This window comes from Zonotrichia leucophrys, chromosome 19 (genome assembly GCF_028769735.1).
Source record: "Zonotrichia leucophrys gambelii isolate GWCS_2022_RI chromosome 19, RI_Zleu_2.0, whole genome shotgun sequence".
Taxonomy (NCBI): Eukaryota; Metazoa; Chordata; class Aves; order Passeriformes; family Passerellidae; genus Zonotrichia; species Zonotrichia leucophrys.
Genome location: NC_088188.1, coordinates 9,622,087 through 9,641,217, shown reverse-complemented (window position 1 = coordinate 9,641,217; position 19,131 = coordinate 9,622,087). Strand labels below are relative to the sequence as shown.

The window sequence follows — 19,131 nt, the reverse complement described above, 5'->3', positions numbered from 1 at the left end:
ATGCAGCCAGGCTGTATTTTTTTTTCCCAATGTATTTCACTTCTTCATCATTGCTAGCTTTTGATGGTATTTGCTATATCAGGAAAAATAACAAAAATTAAGTTGCAGGACAGCTTCTCTTAGTGTTGTTCAACCTTTGCAGAAGTATGAGCAGGGAGGAAGTGCAGTGAAATGGAGAAAATGCCAAATGTGGAAATATTTTACCGTGCACCTTCAGGATGTCAGCTGTGGGGATATTGCATCATTTTAGCAGCTCTTTATTTGGATATTCTGTGAAATTCTGAGAGCTCAGCCAGGGAGGTGCAGCCTGGACCTGGACACTGTGGCAGCGTTGGAATGGCTCCTCTGTCAGTGCAGATTTTCACAGAAAAATCATCTTTAACATCAGCTTTAAATATCATTGCAGAGCAGGATTTGTGTATCCAACAAATTTAGAGGGAACGTAAACTGGAGAGGGTTTTCATAAACTGGAAGGGATTTTTTATAAACTGGAGAGGGTTTTTCATAAACTGGAGGATTTTTCATAAACTGGAGAAGGTTTTTCATAAACTGGAGGGGTTTTTCATAAACTGGAAGGGGTTTTCCACATTGTTGCTTCTCCTTTGTGTTTTCCCCCCCTTGCTTAGCCTGAGCACAATAAAACCTGGCAGCTCTGTGATTGACTTAATATTTAAGAGCTTATTTGGCAACACTTTTTTGTGCCCTTTGCTATTACACAAACCTTCCTTCTTGGCCCCACTGATTATTTAGCTTGTAATTAAGCAATGTTATTCCAGCTAAGGAAAAAAATAACCAACTCTGCATTCTCCAGCTTAATCTGCAAAAGCAACAATCTGACATTTATGTGCAAATCTCCTCAGGAAAGTCATTATCTGTAGCATTGTGCTTTTTTATTCCTACAATTGGCCCTCTATTCAGCACTTAATAACGTGTTGCAGGCAGCAGGGGTTGTGTGTGAGTGATTATGAAGTGTTTATGACAGCTCCTAAGCCCACACTCCTGCTAATGGTGCTGCACGGCCTTGCCCACACCTCTCTGGAGCTGAGAGAGCTTTCCCATTGCCATCTCCTCGTATCTGGAGTACAAAAGTGTGATTTGCAGGATGGGAGATCCCATTAGGGAGGCTTCAAAGGGCCGGGGTGGTGTTTGGGGGAGCGAAGTGCAGCACAAGGTGTCCCCCACAGGGCTGGGCTTTGATCTCTGCTCTCCAACGGGGTGGGAAGGTTAAAAGTGGCCTTGAAATGCTCCTGGCTGAGCGGGGAGGGATCTGGGGGTGCACTGGAGTTGTGTGGTTGGTTTGGAGTTTGTTTTGTGCCTTGCTCCCAGTTTGGTGTTTCACAGACAACTGGAGCTGCTTCCTGCCTGATGTGGTTTCCAAGTGTCTGTTCTGGGTGTTCCTGTCCAGGGAATGCACGTTGGTTTTGTTTTTCATGGTAGGCTGGGAGTTTCAGAAGTAGAAAAATCATCTTAAAGTGACAATTAGAAACTCATCACATCCCAAGGTGCAATCCTTCCTCTGTCCAGGCCTCTTCCCATAGGGAACCACTTGCATGTGCACTCAGAAAAACAGAGTAAGGACCTGGCCTAGTGACCCTGGAAAATGTCTGAGGACTATGCAGAACTTCTATGCAAATCATTTGCTGAGGCTTTGGGATTTTACACTGAAGAGGCACCAGTGTGCCAGAAGTGTGGTTTTATAAAAGTTCTGATTGCATCAGCACTGCCATAATGTAAAGCACTAGGTGCAACTTCATCCTCATGTTCCTAGAGTAAAATTCCTTGGGCATCTGAACTCTCACAATCTCTAGATAATTACAGAAATCTGGTTTGAATAGAAAAGCTGAGAGAATTTCTAAACTAAAGTGATAAAATTTGTTCATTTGCTTCCAGTCCTTTGCTTTCCCAGCAGCAGCATGACTGGAAGTTGCCTTTAACCCACATGCAGCAATATTGGGTGGTGGTATCTATTAATTGCTTATTATCATATTATAACATCATATCATGATATCTTCATGTATAAAACATACATGAGATTATTTAAAACAACCTCCAGATCCCTTTTCTTGTTAGATTCCCTTTTCCTGTTATGCATTCCCCAGTTTCCATTTCTAGGTTTGCACAGTAGTTCAAGCCTTGAGTTCCAAACTCCATTTCATTTTGCTTTGGTGTATGTTTGGCATTATTTTTTGCTTTAAATTTTTTTTTCACCACGTGAAAACCATTTTCTCTGGTTGGAAACTATTATTTGTCCTTGGTGTGAACAAAACTTCCTTTGTTCAGGTTTTTTTATGGGTGCAAATTTGTGTTCTCCAAACAGTGCCATCAGAAATGACCCAGTGCTGCAGACTCCCGGGCTGTCATGTTCTGAGCAGTAACTCAAGATCTCTTAAGTGAAGAAGATGATTCTTCTTCCTCCTTTAATGAAGACTTTTTTGGGGGTTTGAATCCTTCACTTCCAGCCTTCCCTGTAGGTCTGGGGGTTGTGGTTGATGCCAGGTTTTGGGAAAGCTGAGATGTTCTACCAGAGCAGCTCGGAGCCCTCATTTTGGATTCCCTCTTCCCTGCAACCAGTACCTGAAGCTGCTTTTACAGCTTAATATCCAATTCTTGAAACCTGTTTGGAAATATTCTTGGCTTTTGGAATGGGAAAGAAAAACTTTTAAGAGCTCTGAGAGCTGCCACGGGGACTTGCTACTTAGCTGGATGCAATCCAAAATGGCAGCCACAGCCTCGCTGCTCACAGGTGCTTTTTGAAGAATTTAGAGCTCTGTTTTCAATTCATGAGCTCTGTTTGTGTTTTGTCTGTGCGTGTGAGACTGTGGAGCTCCAGGGGCTGGTAAGGGGATGTGGAGCCTTTGGCTGGGGGTTCCCAGCCCACAGGTGACCCCTGTCCCCTCCGTGGGCAGCTCCTGGTGCCATCTGGGTTCCTGCTGGGTGAGTGTCCCATTCATTCCCAGGGGATAAACTGAGATAAGGGAGTGGCAGAAGATCAGGCCACACCATCTCTGTGCCCCAGGGAGGTGTTTGCAGGCAGATTGGATCTGTGTGGCTGTAGCCATGATATTTTATGAAAAATCCTTTCCTTAGGGTTTTTCTCCTGAGAAGCTGAGAGGCCTCAGGAACAAAATGCAAACAATGATTATCTGCAACAGGTGCATCTGTGATTGGTCTCATGTGGTTGTTTCTAATTAATGGCCAATCAATCACAGTCTCAGTCACAAACCTTTGTTATCATTCCTTTTCTATTCTTAGCCAGCCTTCTGATGAAAACCCTTCTTCTATTCTTTTAGTACAGTTTTAATATAATATATATACTAAAATAATAAATCAAGCCTTCTGAAACATGGAGTCACATTCTCATCCCTTCCCTCATCCTAAGACCCTGCAAACACCACCAAACGTGACCTCAGCAATGAAGTTTTATCCACAGATAAATGAAGGGCATTAAATGAACCCCAGTTAATTCAGGGGTTTGTAAGTCTGCAAGCAGCACGAGCTGCTGCTGTTTGAAAGAAGTTAATTGGAATTCAAAGAAAATCTTGAACTCGAAGCCCTGATGCATTTTTCAGTGCCAAGCAAACCAAGGAGCAGCCAAGCTGTCACTAATTCATGGCAGGCACAGGATGCAGTTCTTCCACGAGTCCCTGGCTCAGCAGGACAGTTAAGGACACACAGCTTAAATCCCCTGAAAAAGCTGATACTGTGTGAAACTCTGCTAGATTAAATATTAGTGTTTTAATGTGATCAGTGGTGTAGTGTCACATCCAGATTTGTTGGAAACTTTATTTTGTGCCTGTTAGAGAATTTGAATTTTCTTTACAGGCGAGGTGCTGGTGGTTGGGTGGCAGCTTGTATTTTCATTACAAAGCCTCCAGTGGGGTTGTATCTTCAGATTTGATCCTTTTTAGCTCCCAGGAGTCAGGAAATGCTGAGCACTTGGGCTGTATAGAACCCAAACCATTCCATGGTTTAGAGTGCTGCAAGGACTGAGCAGAGGACCTGTTAACCTACAGTGCTCTCAAAACAGGGGCTAAATACCTGTAATCTCATTTTTGTCACTGTTGGATCCTGTGCCTTTTGTTACTCCATTTAACCTTACTTTCTGTAATCTCCCCCCAGTATGAAAGAATAAATTATCTTTAAATAATGAATATTAATTATTCAAAAGTTACTGCATTACATGCATGAGAAGAGCTGGGCTGGCATTTCCATGTTAAATGCTTCAGCACAAACAAACTTCATTTGCATTTGGACATTTCTAGCTTTTCTTTGCAAGTCTGAGGTTTAAGCTCCACCAGGTCTTGGCACCCCAGGCTGGATAAACATTCTCCTGGAGTTGAGGATATTTAAGAGCAGAACCTGAGTCAGGAGGGTTTGGCCCTCTCAGTGTGTCTTCCTTTGGGGGCTGCAGCTCTGTTTGAAGTAGGCTGGAGCTGGGGCTGCCTGCTGGCAGGGTTCAGAAGGGGAGGGAGGTGTCTGAGCTGTTTGGATATTTTATGGGAATCACTCCTTCCTTACCTTTGTTGTGCTGGTTCCTGTGCCTCGTGTTTTCATTCCACAGAGATGTGCGCACACGTGTGAAACAGCATTTGCATGGTTTGGGGGAAAATCTTTAATTGCCAAGAATAATAGTTCCCAAACCTTCTATTTTTCTTCTTTTCCATTTCCTCCTTTGCCTTTGCATGGAGCTGCTGTGTTCCAGTGGACAGAGAACGTGCTGCTGTCTTAATTTCTGAAATCTCTTTGTTACTCTGCCCCTCTTTAATTTTCCTCATTTTCTGCTTAGCTGTGCTCTACATTTTCCTGAGCTGTTTTTTCTGGATACAGATGTTTTCATCCATTTTATCCCCACACTGCACTCCAAGCTCATGATCAGATAAAAGCCATCAGCAAACCTTTAGTGAGTTGATGTCATTAACAGTGATTTTAATTGATAAACTGCTGGGCTAAAATGGCTTAAAATGTTATTTCCCCACATTTGTGCAGCTTGTGTGTAATTCCAGGCTTAACAGGGAGAAGCAGCACTTCTCTGTATTGTGTGCAGAAAGGTGGCTTAGCTCTGTAGTAAATGGTATTTTCAAAGTAATTTTATTTATAATTGTGCTTCATGGGGTGGGTTTTATTCTCCCCCATGACCTAGAGCAGTGATAATAAATAACCAGGCAAGAGTGGATGTAAGCTGAGAGCCTGGAGTCCTGTACTTGGGATTTGCTGCTCAAACAGTAGGAGTATTTTAACTTTTTTGGACGTGTGAGCTGAAGTGCAGAAAGAAATGGAAACAACCATAAAATGACATTTCCAAAAGTTCACTTGAATTTATAGTTTATTGATTCCTAAGAACCTTATTCCAAATCATGTTCCCTTCTGATATTGTAAGCTGCTTGTTTGGCAAAACTTGATGCCAGCCTTGGCCGTGTTCTGAGGCTCATTACATCTGTTTTAAGTTGTTGGGTAGCTGGAAATGAGCTCCATAATGTTTGCCATTTTCCTGCAGTTTGACGTTCCATATCGGATCCATTTCCAGGCACTTATGAAAATACATTGAGTGACCATTGCAGGAAGTCTGGAAATTCATCTGAGCTGCTTCTGGTTTAATCTTTTCAACATTGCCATCAGTGACAGGCTTAAGTAGCCTGACCACCATTTTTTATACATGGTTTTCACACCTGGTGAATATGAAGTGAACCAATATATGAAATTCTCCCACTTTTTCCAGCCATGTTTGCCACTCTTGACTGATTTCTGGTGAGCTGGCATTTTCCTTTAGAACCATGTGAAACGTGGGATAAACTTTGGTGAATTTTAATCAGCTTCAAGTCTTGCTTCTTCCAAAACCTGTGTGGTCATGAACAGTCAATTCAAGACTTCTTATATTTATATTTTCAATTGGAGAAATGGCAGTGGTTGTTTAGGCAGAGTGTTACCAATATACCTCTCTACAATTAGCCATTAAATAGATGTATTTTTAGCCATTAAATAGGTGTCTTTTTAGCCATTAAATAGATGTAATTTTAGCCATTAAACAGATGTATTTTTGCAGGTGTTTGTTGTTTTCTGGCCTTTGCAGATCAGTGGGGAGGCTCAGGAGCTGTTCTGTTGCTTAGGCAGAGTGTTACCAATATACCTCCCAAAAATGCCTTTCTACCTACCCTTTTAGCCACTGAAGAGATGTATTTTTAGCCATTGAATGGATATATTTTTAGCCATGGGATGGATGTATTTTAGCCGTTGGATGGATGTATTTTTGCAGGTGTAAGTTGTTTTTTGGCCCTTGCAGATCAGTGGGGAGGCCCAGGAGCTGTTCTCGGTGCGCCACGGGCCGGTTCGAGCCGCTCGGATCCTGCCAGCGCCTCAGATCAGTGAGTACAGCCCCAAACCCTTCACAGAACTCTCTAAAAACTCTGCTCACCCACTCCAGTTCAGCTAACAAAACAGGGTTTGTGTTTTGGGGTGCCACTGGCTTCTGGTTTGTTCAATTTCTCCTTGTTTTACATTAACTTTACTCACTCCGACCCTTTCAGTGGTTTGCGTTTTATCGTCCCTTGAGTGCAGCTCCTCTCTGCCTCTGCTTAAATAAATGGTGGCTTAGAATTTTATCAAATTGTTGTTGTTTAGAATTTTATCAAATTGTTGTTTAGAATTTTATCAAATTGTTGTTGTTTAGAATTTTATCAAATTCTAAACCAAGCTGCTTCATTTAACAGGACTCTTCCAGAAGTTGAGTTAACCCTGAGAAGAACTTGCTGCAAAATCTGAGCAAATGTCCATAAACAAGCAAATTCCTCTAAAAAAATTACTCTGTTCCATCCAAACCCAATCTAATTGTTGGCTTCTGAAAGAAGTGTTTGGGTTTAAATTAAATTGGTAGTTTTACTTTGTGGATTAAAAGAACGTATTTCTAGTATGACCCCATAGTTTGGGGACTATGCTGGTTTAGAATTTCTAGTAATTATTTTGTTAATTAATTAATGAACTCAAAAAATACAGCCTAAAATCTTATTATTTAAATTATTCCTAGTGAATTGTACTGATTTTCTGTGTTTCAAAGAAAGTAAATGAAGAATGTTTGATGGACATATTATATATTGTTTTAGTGATCTCCTAAGCAGAGGAATATACAAAGTAAGTGTGGCTGTGTAACTGTTACAGGTTCAAGTAACTTACAGTGAAATACTTTCCAAACCTGTTGTTCCTTTATTCCATTTACTGGAACCCTGCATAATTCCCAGTGAGCTGCTGTTATTTGTGTCATTGGGTGATGGATGTCTGTGCCTCTTCCTCTTTAGAAGGGAAAAAAAAAGGAGAAAGAGAAGTGGAAATGGAAATGAAGTAAATTAATTGAAGAACCTGGGAATTCTGTTTTTTCTGGTATTAAAGCAAGTTTTGATTTTTTAATTAAGAAAATCACCCTCATGGACTCCTTCAAGCAGTTATTGTCCTTCTGCCCCTAAATTCCATATATTTAGCATCTGACAATGATAGTTGCTACATTAGGAAACTATTTAAATTAAGTCATATTAAATTAAACCAAACCTTTTAAAAACATGTTTTGGTCTCTTTTTACATGGCTTGGTTTAAATAAATCTTTGATTAAAAGTACATGAATGTATCATTGACCAGTATCTGGAATCAGATAAAAGTAAAGCTGTAATAAGAGGCCTGAGATAACTAACTCATGAGCTTTAATGATTCTGAACGAAATAAAAGGAATTTGTAAAGGAGAAGCTGATTACCATCAGCAGGCTCAAACACTGTTTTACTGTAAAGCTGTAAAAAGGGAATTATTGAAAATAGGAGTCTCCTGGTGGATGGATTTGGCACGTTCCTAGAAACAGATCTGAGCTGGTGATAAGCAGCTCATTCCCAGGTGTGAAAGGAAAGCTCATGGCTTTAACTTGGTGACTTTACAGCAGCAGAACTTAATAGTTTGTCAACTATTTCATTAAAAACCTGCAGCCCTTTGATGTTAGATCCTCTGCCTCGTGGTGTGCCTCGTGGCATAATGCAGCCTTGTTTCAGAGGGGTTCTTTCATGCAGGGCATCTCCTGCAGCAGCTCCTGGGTGCTGCTGGCACCAGGAACCTGGGCAGTGCCTGGAGCTGCTGGGATTGGCATCTGTGGCACCTGTGCCCTGCTCTGAGGAGCTGGCCCAGCTCTGCTCTGCTCTGAGGCACCCAGAGAGGCTGGCCCAGCTCTGCTCTGCTCTGAGGCACCCAGAGAAGCTGGCCCAGCTCTGCTCTGCTCTGAGGCACCCAGAGAAGCTGGCCCAGCTCTGCTCTGCTCTGTTCTGCTCTGAGCCACCCAACCTGGCCTGGCCCAGCTCTGCTCTGCTCTGCTCTGCTCTGAGGCACCCAGAGAAGCTGGCCCAGCTCTGCTCTGTTCTGTTCTGCTCTGAGGCACCCAGAGAAGCTGGCCCAGCTCTGCTCTGCTCTGAGGCACTCAGAGAAGCTGGCCCAGCTCTGCTCTGCTCTGTTCTGCTCTGAGCCACCCAACCTGGCCTGGCCCAGCTCTGCTCTGCTCTGAGGCACCCAGAGAAGCTGGCCCAGCTCTGTTCTGCTCTGAGGCACCCAGAGAAGCTGGCCCAGCTCTGCTCTGCTCTGAGGCACTCAGAGAAGCTGGCCCAGCTCTGCTCTGCTCTGCTCTGAGGCACCCAACCTGGCCTGGCCCAGCTCTGCTCTGCTCTGCTCTGCTCTGCTCTGAGGCACCCAGAGAAGCTGGCCCAGCTCTGCTCTGCTCTGAGGCACCCAGAGAGGCTGGCCCAGCTCTGCTCTGCTCTGCTCTGAGGCACCCAGAGAAGCTGGCCCAGCTCTGCTCTGCTCTGTTCTGCTCTGAGCCACCCAACCTGGCCTGGCCCAGCTCTGCTCTGCTCTGCTCTGTTCTGCTCTGAGGCACCAGAGAAGCTGGCCCAGCTCTGCTCTGCTCTGAGGCACTCAGAGAAGCTGGCCCAGCTCTGCTCTGCTCTGCTCTGAGGCACCCAGAGAAGCTGGCCTGGCCCAGCTCTGTTCTGCTCTGAGGCACCCAGAGAAGCTGGCCCAGCTCTGCTCTGCTCTGCTCTGAGGCACCCAGAGAAGCTGGCCCAGCTCTGCTCTGCTCTGAGCCACCCAACCTGGCCTGGCCCAGCTCTGCTCTGCTCTGAGCCACCCAACCTGGCCTGGCCCAGCTCTCCTGCATCACTTTGATGTCCTGCTCAGCAGCCTGGAGCAGATGGCCATGAGAAATGGAGGGATTTCTGTAAATAATGCTAAACCCTCCAGATATCAGCCCCTCTGCATGGTCAGGTCACACCGACCAGGGCCTTCGTTAGGCAGGGCTTTAATTGTTCTGAGCAGTTCACAATATATGTGGTGTTTTTGGAGACTGAGGCTTTGCACTGTGAGCAGATTTTGGGCATGCAGAGCTCATGTTTAGACCATGAGAACATCTCAGTCTGCAGTGTGAGGGACAGGAATTCTGAGCTGGAATCCCTCTGAGCCATCTGTGGCTCTTCTCCACTTCCACCCCTGGGGCTGGGCTGGGGTTGGGGTTGTTTCTGTGTGTCCAGGTCTGGATTTTCTCTCAGTGCTGAGGCAGTGATACATTTATTTCAGTCACCTTTGTGGTTCTTTCCCCTACAAAATCAGAATATCGATGCTTTCTGAAGGAAGTCAGTGCTACAATCTCCCATTTTTTATTACTTATCCCAGGTCATTTTACCAGCCCCTGGCCAAATACCTGCTTTGCCTTGTGCTGTCCCATTTGTCAAGTTTAAAAATCAATCAAGAGACTCAGAAAGGCAGGGAGCAGCTCTGTGTGTGGCAGTTCCTGCTCACAGGGGTGACAGGCTGCTGTGGTGAAGTTTAGATCAGTGGTTGTCTGTAAAACCTATTTCCATGTCTCAGCATTATGAAAATAAATTCCTCCAGCCAGCTGAATTAATTTATTGCCATTTTCTAGATTATGCTGCTTGCAGAAAGATGATATAATAGCCCTACATCTCTCAGTGAATTTGACTGTTCTCTCAAATTGACTTATAAGTGAGGGAAAAAGCAAATAAAAAAAGGAAATAGAAAGAATTTAGAGGTACTAAAACCCATTGAGAGTTGAAATATTGCAGCAGATTTATCCCTGTTCTCCACTGCTCCCATCTTTGATGTTGGTAAAATTCAGATTGGAACCTCAAAAGCTGACTCAGCTTTATGTGCAGGTACACTTAAAGAGTTTTAATATTTGGGTTGCTTTCTAAAGGAAGGCAGATGTGAGGTTTGGGTATGTTCAGCCTCTTGGGTGGCTCAGTGGTTTGAAATCCCCAAAAAGGCCAAAATGATCCCAGGTTCTGTGGTGGAGGGGCTGGCCCTGCTGGATGGACAGGCAGGGTTTGGGCTGCTTGTGCAGGTGTGTGTCTGAGCTCTGCTGGGTTTTGGGATAATGAATGGCAATGGCTGTGGATTATAGAAATTACAGACTGGAATTCTCCAAGTTAGTCTCTTTTAGAGAGATCACAGGGCAGAATTTTGGGGTGCAACTGTAAAACCCCAATTTCTTCGAAGCTCTGGCCTGACCTGTGTTTCCTCATCACATCATAAATGAAACAAATCCATTATTTCATTGTTTTCTGGTGCTTTAGACCAGTGCACCTGAAACCTTCACCCAGCTGGGCTGAGAGGGAATTCCAGCCTGGGGCATTCCCAGCTACTGCTGGGCTGCTCCAGGACCATGAATGCCACAAGATTTCCAAGGAAAGGATGGGAATGAGAGGGGTTTAGTGGAGCAGGAGCAGCACTCATAATGAAATGGTGTCGCAGAAAATGAGGCCTTTGCCAGGGATGAGCCATTTGTCGGTGAGGGGAGACTCAGACACTCAATATGAGTGATAAGCAAATTCCAGTTTATTGAAGAGAGCATCAGGCACTTATACAGCAAATAATAAGCTTATGAATATTCTGTAAGCCAAGCAATCTATTGGTTAAACTATAGCATTAACTCATCCTCATTCCTTAGGGGTTCCATCTCTCTTTTCTCATGTCTCACTGTTTGTTATCACACTACAGCTAGGTCTCAAGGACACGCTATCAACACAGGTGCAGGACTTGGAATTAGCCATGGTTTTGTACTTTTCTATTCTCTAGCAGCTAAATTCCCAACAAAATGGGACTGATCAGTGGAATTACACACCAGGGCAATCCACACATGGTGCCTCTGAGCGCTGCTGAATAGGTCAGAGTGTGAAATTCAGAAATTCACCCAGCTCCTGGTGGCAAACCAGGGCCGTTCCCAGAGTTTGGGCAGCTTTGAGTTGCTGTGCCACCCTCTGGGCTCCATTTCCATCGTGCACCAAGGTGTGCTGCTTTGGGTGCTGCTGTCACTCCTTTTATTGGCATTATTGAGAGGCCTTAGCAGGCCCTGGGCTCCCAGTTCACAGTTTCATCAGCAGGACAGGCTCTAAGCTGCTCTGAGCTTAGTGTGGGTAACCTTTTGACTTCATAAACTTCTAAATGTTGATTTGTATGGAATTTCATTTAGCCACAGAGAGATTTTTTTCCCCTCCCTTTTTTTTTTTTTTTTTCAATTTTAAGCACACTAACTGAAGTGAGGTTTTTAAAAAACCAAACCTATCATTTAGCTAAATGGAGCTGTAGATAAGGTGGTGCCTTGTTGGCAGGAAGGGCAGTTTTCATTACTTTAATTGTGTGATTTGTCAGGATTTCCAGCATTTTATAAATGCTGTAGTGTTATATGACAGAGTTAAAAGGATTTAGAATAAAAGGAGTTTAAGAAAGAGACTTTGCAACAGGATTTCAATACTTTTTGTATTTGGGGGGATTTAGAGAGCTGTTTTTCATTTCAATTTTGTTAAACACTGTGTGTGCAGCAGGTGTGTGCCACGTCAGCGCCTCGCACATGCAAATAAACACAATTTTACAAATGAAAATTAATCCAGCAGAACTTGGGGGATTAAATGCCACCCCAGAGCTGGGAGAGGCTCCTGCCTCCATTAGAGCCCAACACATGTCACTGTGCAATCTCGTGGATGGGACAGCTATTAACCTGATTTAATGCCCTCAGAGGCCTCCAGTAATGATCCTTTCCTGCACTATTAATATTTACATTCTGAAAGTACTGGAGTAGGAAATGGATTTTTTAAAATTGAGGGACTCGAGTCATTATGGACAGAAATCAGAAGTTTAAGCACCTATTGCAGAAATTTTGCAAATCTGTGCTGTGGGTATTAAATCTGGCATTGCTTTTGATTTTGGGCACTTGATTCCCTCACTCCCCCCACATTTTTCCTCCTTTTTTCCCCCCTTCCTTTTCATTAAATTAGACCATAAATAAACACCTGAATTTGTGTCTCTAATATATCCTAGTGAAAAAAAGAAGGAAAGAAGTAGAGTTAAATCCTTCAGGTGAAATCCTGGCTGCACTTGAATCAGTGGCACAGTGCTGGTAGTCAGCATTTCACCCTGAACAAATGGAACTCATCTGTTACCTGCACTGAGGGAAACAAATGGCTTGCCAGACTCTTAAGAAGACTTTTATGTTTCATTTATCAATTTCCAGGTCAGTACATACAGTACAGGTTTGACTCACCAAAGAGCTTGGAATAATAGGAATAAAAGGAAAATCCATCTGGCTGGTTTAGGTTATTTGTAAAGCTATTGTTGATGGTGGAGTTATTGATGGGATCCATTTGACTTTATAAATACCCAAAGGTGTAGGAGGGAAGATTTTTCCTGGTACAGTTGAGAGGACTCAGCAGTGTTTGTTACAAATTAAATGCATGTACCTGAGTCATTAATAATTAACAGTCTGCTATGTCAAAATGTATATTGTTAATTGTTGTGCCTTTCTGAATAAATGATTTCGTTCTGTACAGCACTATTCAAGATTTAAATTTTGAGCAGACTATATCACTAATATTCTTTAGAGATCAAAGGGTTTGGTGTATAATGGAGAAAAAAATTTCCATTATTCACCACACATGTGCAGACTTATAGATAGATAATGAGAAAAGGCAAAGGTTGAAAGAAAATGGAGGAAAGTTAGTAGTGGTGGTATTGGTTGTTACTGTGTTATTTAAGTTGGGTAGAAACATACCCTGGAATTCAGTTAAACATTGTTCACAAGCAGAAGTGAGATTTTTTTTTTTTCTTTAAAAACTCAATTTCAGTTTTATTTCTGTTTACACAGCAATAAAGCAAAGCTCTCCAAACTCTTAAAACCCCATTTGAAGAAGTGTGGCGTCTTTAACAGTCTGGTTGTGCTGGGCTGGAGGTGTGAGTGAGCCTGGGGGCACAGCAGGGCTGGCTCCTGGTGCCAGGGCTGCCAGGGCTGGATCCCAGTGCCAGGGCTGGATCCCAGTGCCAGGGCTGGATCCCAGTGCCAGGCTGGTGGCACTGGGGTGGGACAGGATGGCAGTGCCAGGCTGGTGGCACTGGGGCGGGACAGGGTGGCAGTGCCAGGCTGGTGGCACTGGGGTGGGAGAGGATGGCAGTGCCAGGCTGGGAGGACAGGGTCCCAGTGCCAGGCTGGTGGCACTGGGGTGGGACAGGATGGCAGTGCCAGGCTGGTGGCACTGGGGTGGGACAGGATCCCAGTGCCAGGCTGGTGGCACTGGTGTGGGACAGGATGGCAGTGCCAGGCTGGTGGCACTGGGGTGGGACAGGGTGGCAGTGCCAGGCTGGTGGCACTGGTGTGGGAGAGGATGGCAGTGCCAGGCTGGTGGCACTGGGGTGGGACAGGGTCCCAGTGCCAGGCTGGGAGGACAGGATGGCAGTGCCAGGCTGGTGGCACTGGGGCGGGACAGGATGGCAGTGCCAGGCTGGTGGCACTGGTGTGGGACAGGATGGCAGTGCCAGGCTGGTGGCTCTGGGGTGGGAGAGGATGGCAGTGCCAGGCTGGTGGCACTGGGGCGGGAGAGGGTCCCAGTGCCAGGCTGGTGGCACTGGGGTGGGACAGGGTGGCAGTGCCAGGCTGGTGGCACTGGTGTGGGAGAGGATGGCAGTGCCAGGCTGGTGGCACTGGGCTGGGACAGGATGGCAGTGTTGTTTCTCATTTTTATCTCTCTCCCAGCTCTGCCTGTAATTTGAATTTCTGTCCCTTATCTTGCACAAACCTGGAGTTCTGTGTAATATTCTGAATATTGGGCCCCAACCTGAACGTGGAACCTGTACAAACAGCACGTGGTGATTTGCTTTTTCTTTTCTTGTGTTTTCCCTCTTGCCAGGTGCTCAGAAATGTGATAATTTTGCTGAGAAGAGGCCTCTGCTTGGTGTGTGCAAAAGCATTGGGTCTTCTGGGTAAGAATGTTTTCTGTGGATAAAAGGAATATAGAAATTGTATTGACATCTGAAAAGCCCAGCAGATGACATCTTTAAACTTTGTTCCTTTTTTCTTCATGGGATAACACTGGGATGTGGCTTTAAACTATTTTTTTGGTGTGTCAACATATATTTTCCTATGACTTAAGCTTTTGGAAAGGAATGAAAAAGAGACTCTTGATATAAAATAAATAAAGAGGTATTTAAAGTTTATTTTATTCTCAGTGGTATCACAACTTTATGATTAACCTTTTCTGATATTAAGCCAGGTCAGAATTATTGTGACGTGTTTAAAGCAATCTCTGTGTCTTAAAAAGTAATTTTTCAAGCAGCAAATGAATTACAAATACCAAACATTTCATTGTTGCAGCCACACACTGTATTAATGCACACGTATTAGCAAAATACACGTTAAACCTCCTTCCTTGAGTTACAAAAATCAGTTTACACTCTTGTTTTGTGCTCTCTCCAGAACTGTTGTATCACTGCTCTTATAAAAGAGGCCCTTGAGATATTTTATGGTTGATTCAGACAATGCACAGGATTTATATCTCTACCTACAGGAAAATATTTGCTTTTCAGGGGTAATCCTCTACACAGCCATTTAATGGCGGAGCAGCTGAAGTAAATCTTCTTACAGTTGTAAGACTAATTCTGTGCCACACCTTTTTCAATTAAGAATTAATCACTGTGTGTGTGAAGGAAGAACTGTCAAATCTTTACCTTTCTCTGGTATTGCTGGGTTAAATTGCAATTTTAATATTACCTGCCTTAAATGTTTGAATTAAAATCCACATAAGGCAGAGAAGTGAATTTTTTCTTTATGTATTTACAACTTGCAAAAGCCAATTTATGGTGATTTTTCTCCTTTTCTTCTCTGCCCTGTAAGTTTAACTATTTATAAATTAGAGGTGCCAATACTGCTCTGTCTTTATCCAGTCAGTGTATTTATATATGTAAAGGATGTGTTGGTTTAGTAAAAATCTTCCTTACAGTCTTGTTTTAGAAGCTGAGGTACCTGAGGAATGAGCAAACCCTGAAGATAATTATTTTCACTGTGTTGTTGTATTCCTGTTAATGGAAAATAATTCAAAGATTCTGGGCACTTTCTGCTTTCCTCAGAAAAAAGCCCCAACACCATAATATTGTAATTTCTAAATCACTCTTTGTTGTTACCATTATTAATTAACTCCCAGATGAATTTCCTGCTAATAGATTTTGTTTTCTATTCCTGTATGTGATCATTTCATACTCATCAACAAGATGGAACTTCTGCCTCATATCTGATTTTCTGGTACACACATTTTTGTATTTTAAAATCACATTTTTCCAGCTAGTAAAATGACTGAAATGTTTCACAGGGGGGTTGGCCTGGATGATTTTTAAGGGTCCCTTTCCAACCCAAACCAGTCTATGATTCACTGTATAATCTTTTCAAAACAATTGTTTTCATAGCCCCCCAAAAGATGCAGTCCTGACACAGAAATGGGAAACAGATTGTGGTTTTTGGCTGGTATTTCTCTGCTGGTTTAGAGGTTGGTTCAGTCAGCTTCAGTCTTAGATTACAGATTTGCAAATTAAAAGGAAAACCAAAAAAGAAAGAATATCTGACTAAATGTTGGGGTTGTGGAGGGTTGTAAAGACATGCCTGCTTGTTCCTGGTGATAAGACAAACAAATCTGTATAGACACACAGAATTAATGGGTGGGTTTGGTGCACATGAATGCATTTCCTAGGTGGTAAAACATTAAGATATCTCTATTTTCCCCACATGGGTTATTTAAGCCATACTTTGGAACAGACTGGATCAAATACACCAGAGAGGTCCAAAATACATTACCTTTGTTCTGTTCAAATGTAAATGTTAAATAAATACTTCAGTTTAGGTAATGGAGAAGTTGAAAGGGGAACCAACCAATATAATTCTGTTTTAATTCAGATTATTAAAAAAACCAGTTGAGAATAAATGGAGAGATTGTAAAATTTCCCTTCAGTAGATAATACAGGTAACAAGAAAGCTGAAAAGAATCAAAAGGACCAATCTAGGAGGGAAATAAAAGCACAGGAAGGATGAGGGGGCAGGGAAGGCAGAGCCCTTGTGCTGTCACCACACGCTCCTAAAGCCTTTCTGCAGATCTGGATCTCTAAGCCATCCTTACAAAAAACATTTGATATTTTGGTTCCCTTGTCCTGTGTCCAAACAGCCAAATCATTTTGCTAAAGATGAACAGATTATGCCATAATCTCACATAGGCTGTATGATAATCAGATGATGCTGCAGGTGTAACTAATTAAACAATCAGTAAGAGATTATTAAAATGTAAGAGTTTGAGGCTTTTGGGGAGGGTGCAGCTCAGGAATGGCCCCTTCAGCAGTCTCTAGCCTGTGCTGGTGTTTCAGTTTATATTTTTAGAAAGATGAATGAGTTTGATGCTATCAAGTGGTGGAAAATTTTGGATGACTTGAAGAATTGGATGGAGGTCATTCAAGGGCATGAGAAGCAAGAGGTAATCTTTATTAATCATGGGAGGAGAGAGGAAATTAGGGTAAATTAAAGAAGGAGGAGTAGTTGGAGCAAAGAAAATGTGTAACTTTGGCTAGCCAGCATTTTTTTCCCCTGCTGATCTGTTTACAAGGCAAATCAATTGACAGCAGATTTTCAGGAAGCGTGTGCTTTATTCTCAGGGCTACTGTAGATGAAATCCTGCTAACCCTAACCCAGGAATGTGTTTGTGGGAGTGCTCAGGTTTAGGAAGCAGCTTCCCATGAGTAACAGCACAATTAAAGCATTAATATTTTCTCAATTAATATTGCAGAGTCGTGTCAGGGGGCTGGCAGATCACTGGGTAGTGCTAAATTCCAGTGTCCACTCCAGGTGTCTGTAGCTTTTAGTGCTTCAGATGAGCTGGCTGGGAAATGAATTGTCAGACACAAACAGCAAAGATCCTGCAAGGATCACCCAGGAGGAGGAAATGAGCTCTGGTGAATGAAGGTTTTGTTCCCAGATACTGCTCAGGGGAGCTCTTTCTGGGATGCCCTGAAATTCCAGAAATTTCCTCTGTTTTTTCCTTATGGTGATGGTGAGGGCTCACCTGGCTCAGCCCTGCCTTGGGCTGTGCAAAGGGTGTGCTCACTGCAGATAGAAAATGCACTTTGTTTTCTGAAATCACACAGAAAAATGGTCTGGGCCACATGGTTGTGATTTTCAATTGTGTTGGGCACTGTGAAATAGATTTCATTAAGTTTGTGAAGTACTTGTGGCCTTTTATTGAAGACTGTGCAAAATTCAGATTTTGTGAAGACATTCAAGCCTAGAGAGCAGATTTTATTTAATTATTATGTTCAGAAAAGTACAGTAAGATCTCTAAAGTTGGGCAAAACTCTCTCATTTCTGTTACCTTTGTGGATTTGAGTCCCAGAGGTTCTTGTGCTGCTGCATAACTGCAAAGCCTCATTAACTGCAGAGCTGTGTGGTGGCAGCTGCCTTGCAAACACTTCCTTCCCTTCCAGCAGATGAAAAACATTTTCCTCTCTGATTTCTTTTGGGAGAATTCAGTTTAGCCTTAGCAGGTTGTGTGGTGGCTTTTAAGATGCTGAGAGAGCCAGGAATAAAGTAGTTTAAATTCCTTTTGGTGTGCTAAAGATAGAATCTCCATCTTAAAAAGAGCTCTTCATATTTTCTTGTAAGTTTATTCTGTGATTATAAAAATGTGCTTTTTTTTGTAATGTTGAAGTGATGTTTGCTGGTAATTCTGTGAATTTTCTCATGGATTCCAATGCCAGGAGATGGAGCTTTAATGGAATAAGGTGGTGTTTCCATGTGTAAATACCAAGGGCAGGAAAGCTCTGGAGTTCCTCTGATGCTCCAAATGTTTGTCTCAGTGAACCCAGAGTAAGAAATAACCTTTGAACTATAATAAACTGTTAATCTTGGATCAAAACTGGGAGAAAATGAGTATTTGGGGTCAAACCTTGACCAGCTGGTGAGAACCATGGGTAGTTTTGACCTTCTAAAGCTTTGATTTATGAAGCTGTGAAAAGATGAACCTTTTCCAAGGCATCCTTGGGATGCAGTGGAGGTTTGGGACAGCAGATTTCTGAGTTTTGTTTTACTGCTGCTCCAACCCCTTTGTGTGTAGTGATGCAGGGATGGGAAGGATGGAGGGAAGGAAGTCCAGATAAAACCAGCTGGAGCACAAAGCTGCCCCCATAACTTGTCAAAAGAAGCACCACAGGGAAAAGATAATGCACAGCACCATTACAGGCAGGGCTGCCACTTCCAGGGCCACTTTAAATTCCACTTTAAATTATTAAATACTGTAAACGCTATAAAGTTAATTAGAAGAGGAACAAACTCTACAAAGATAAATGTGTTTTCAATATGTTTCTCAGGGAGGGTACAGTAGAAACCAGTGAATGAGAGGAAATTTATTTCTGGCAGCACTCTAGACATGGAACTGTGGTTGAACTTTTTACCCTAATTACGTCCCCACTAATGCCTGCAGCGGGCTGGAATCAAAGTGGCCCTTCAGGCCCTGGAAAGTCTCTGATGTGGCGAGCGTTTGTTGTGTGCTGAGGGTTACTTCAGAAAAAACGGAATATTGTGACAGGATTTTTCAAAATTTCTCAGTTACCACCCACCTCACTTGTTGCCTACAAAAATAGAGTAATTGTTTGCATCTGTGTGTTTTTGTCTGTCTTAGAAATAACTGTTATAAATCAACATGACAGAGCTGGAGAGCAGTTGAGGATTATATTTTCTTTTCTTAAATGTTTTAGGGCTATTCCTGTGTTCTGTAGTGTAGGAAGGATTTAAAGGACATTGGAAAGCAGAA

General features: G+C 43.0%; 1 protein-coding gene across 12 annotated transcripts in view; it reads left to right on the top strand.

Annotated features, from left to right (window-relative positions):
* Positions 1–19,131, top strand: part of BCAS3 (BCAS3 microtubule associated cell migration factor) — a 303,942-nt gene that overhangs the window by 8,922 nt on the left and 275,889 nt on the right. For 11 of the 12 annotated variants that reach the window (XR_010442392.1, XM_064729260.1, XM_064729257.1 and 8 more), the window contains exons 6-7: positions 6,278–6,359; positions 14,203–14,275. Coding sequence is in view for 11 of the 12 variants with exons in the window: in XM_064729260.1 (XP_064585330.1) it covers positions 6,278–6,359; positions 14,203–14,275 (155 nt within the window). In the remaining variant the exon portion in view is untranslated. Of the gene's footprint in view, positions 1–6,277; positions 6,360–14,202; positions 14,276–16,642; positions 16,804–19,131 lie in introns of those variants that run through there. The other variant, XM_064729258.1, reaches the window with a different exon arrangement.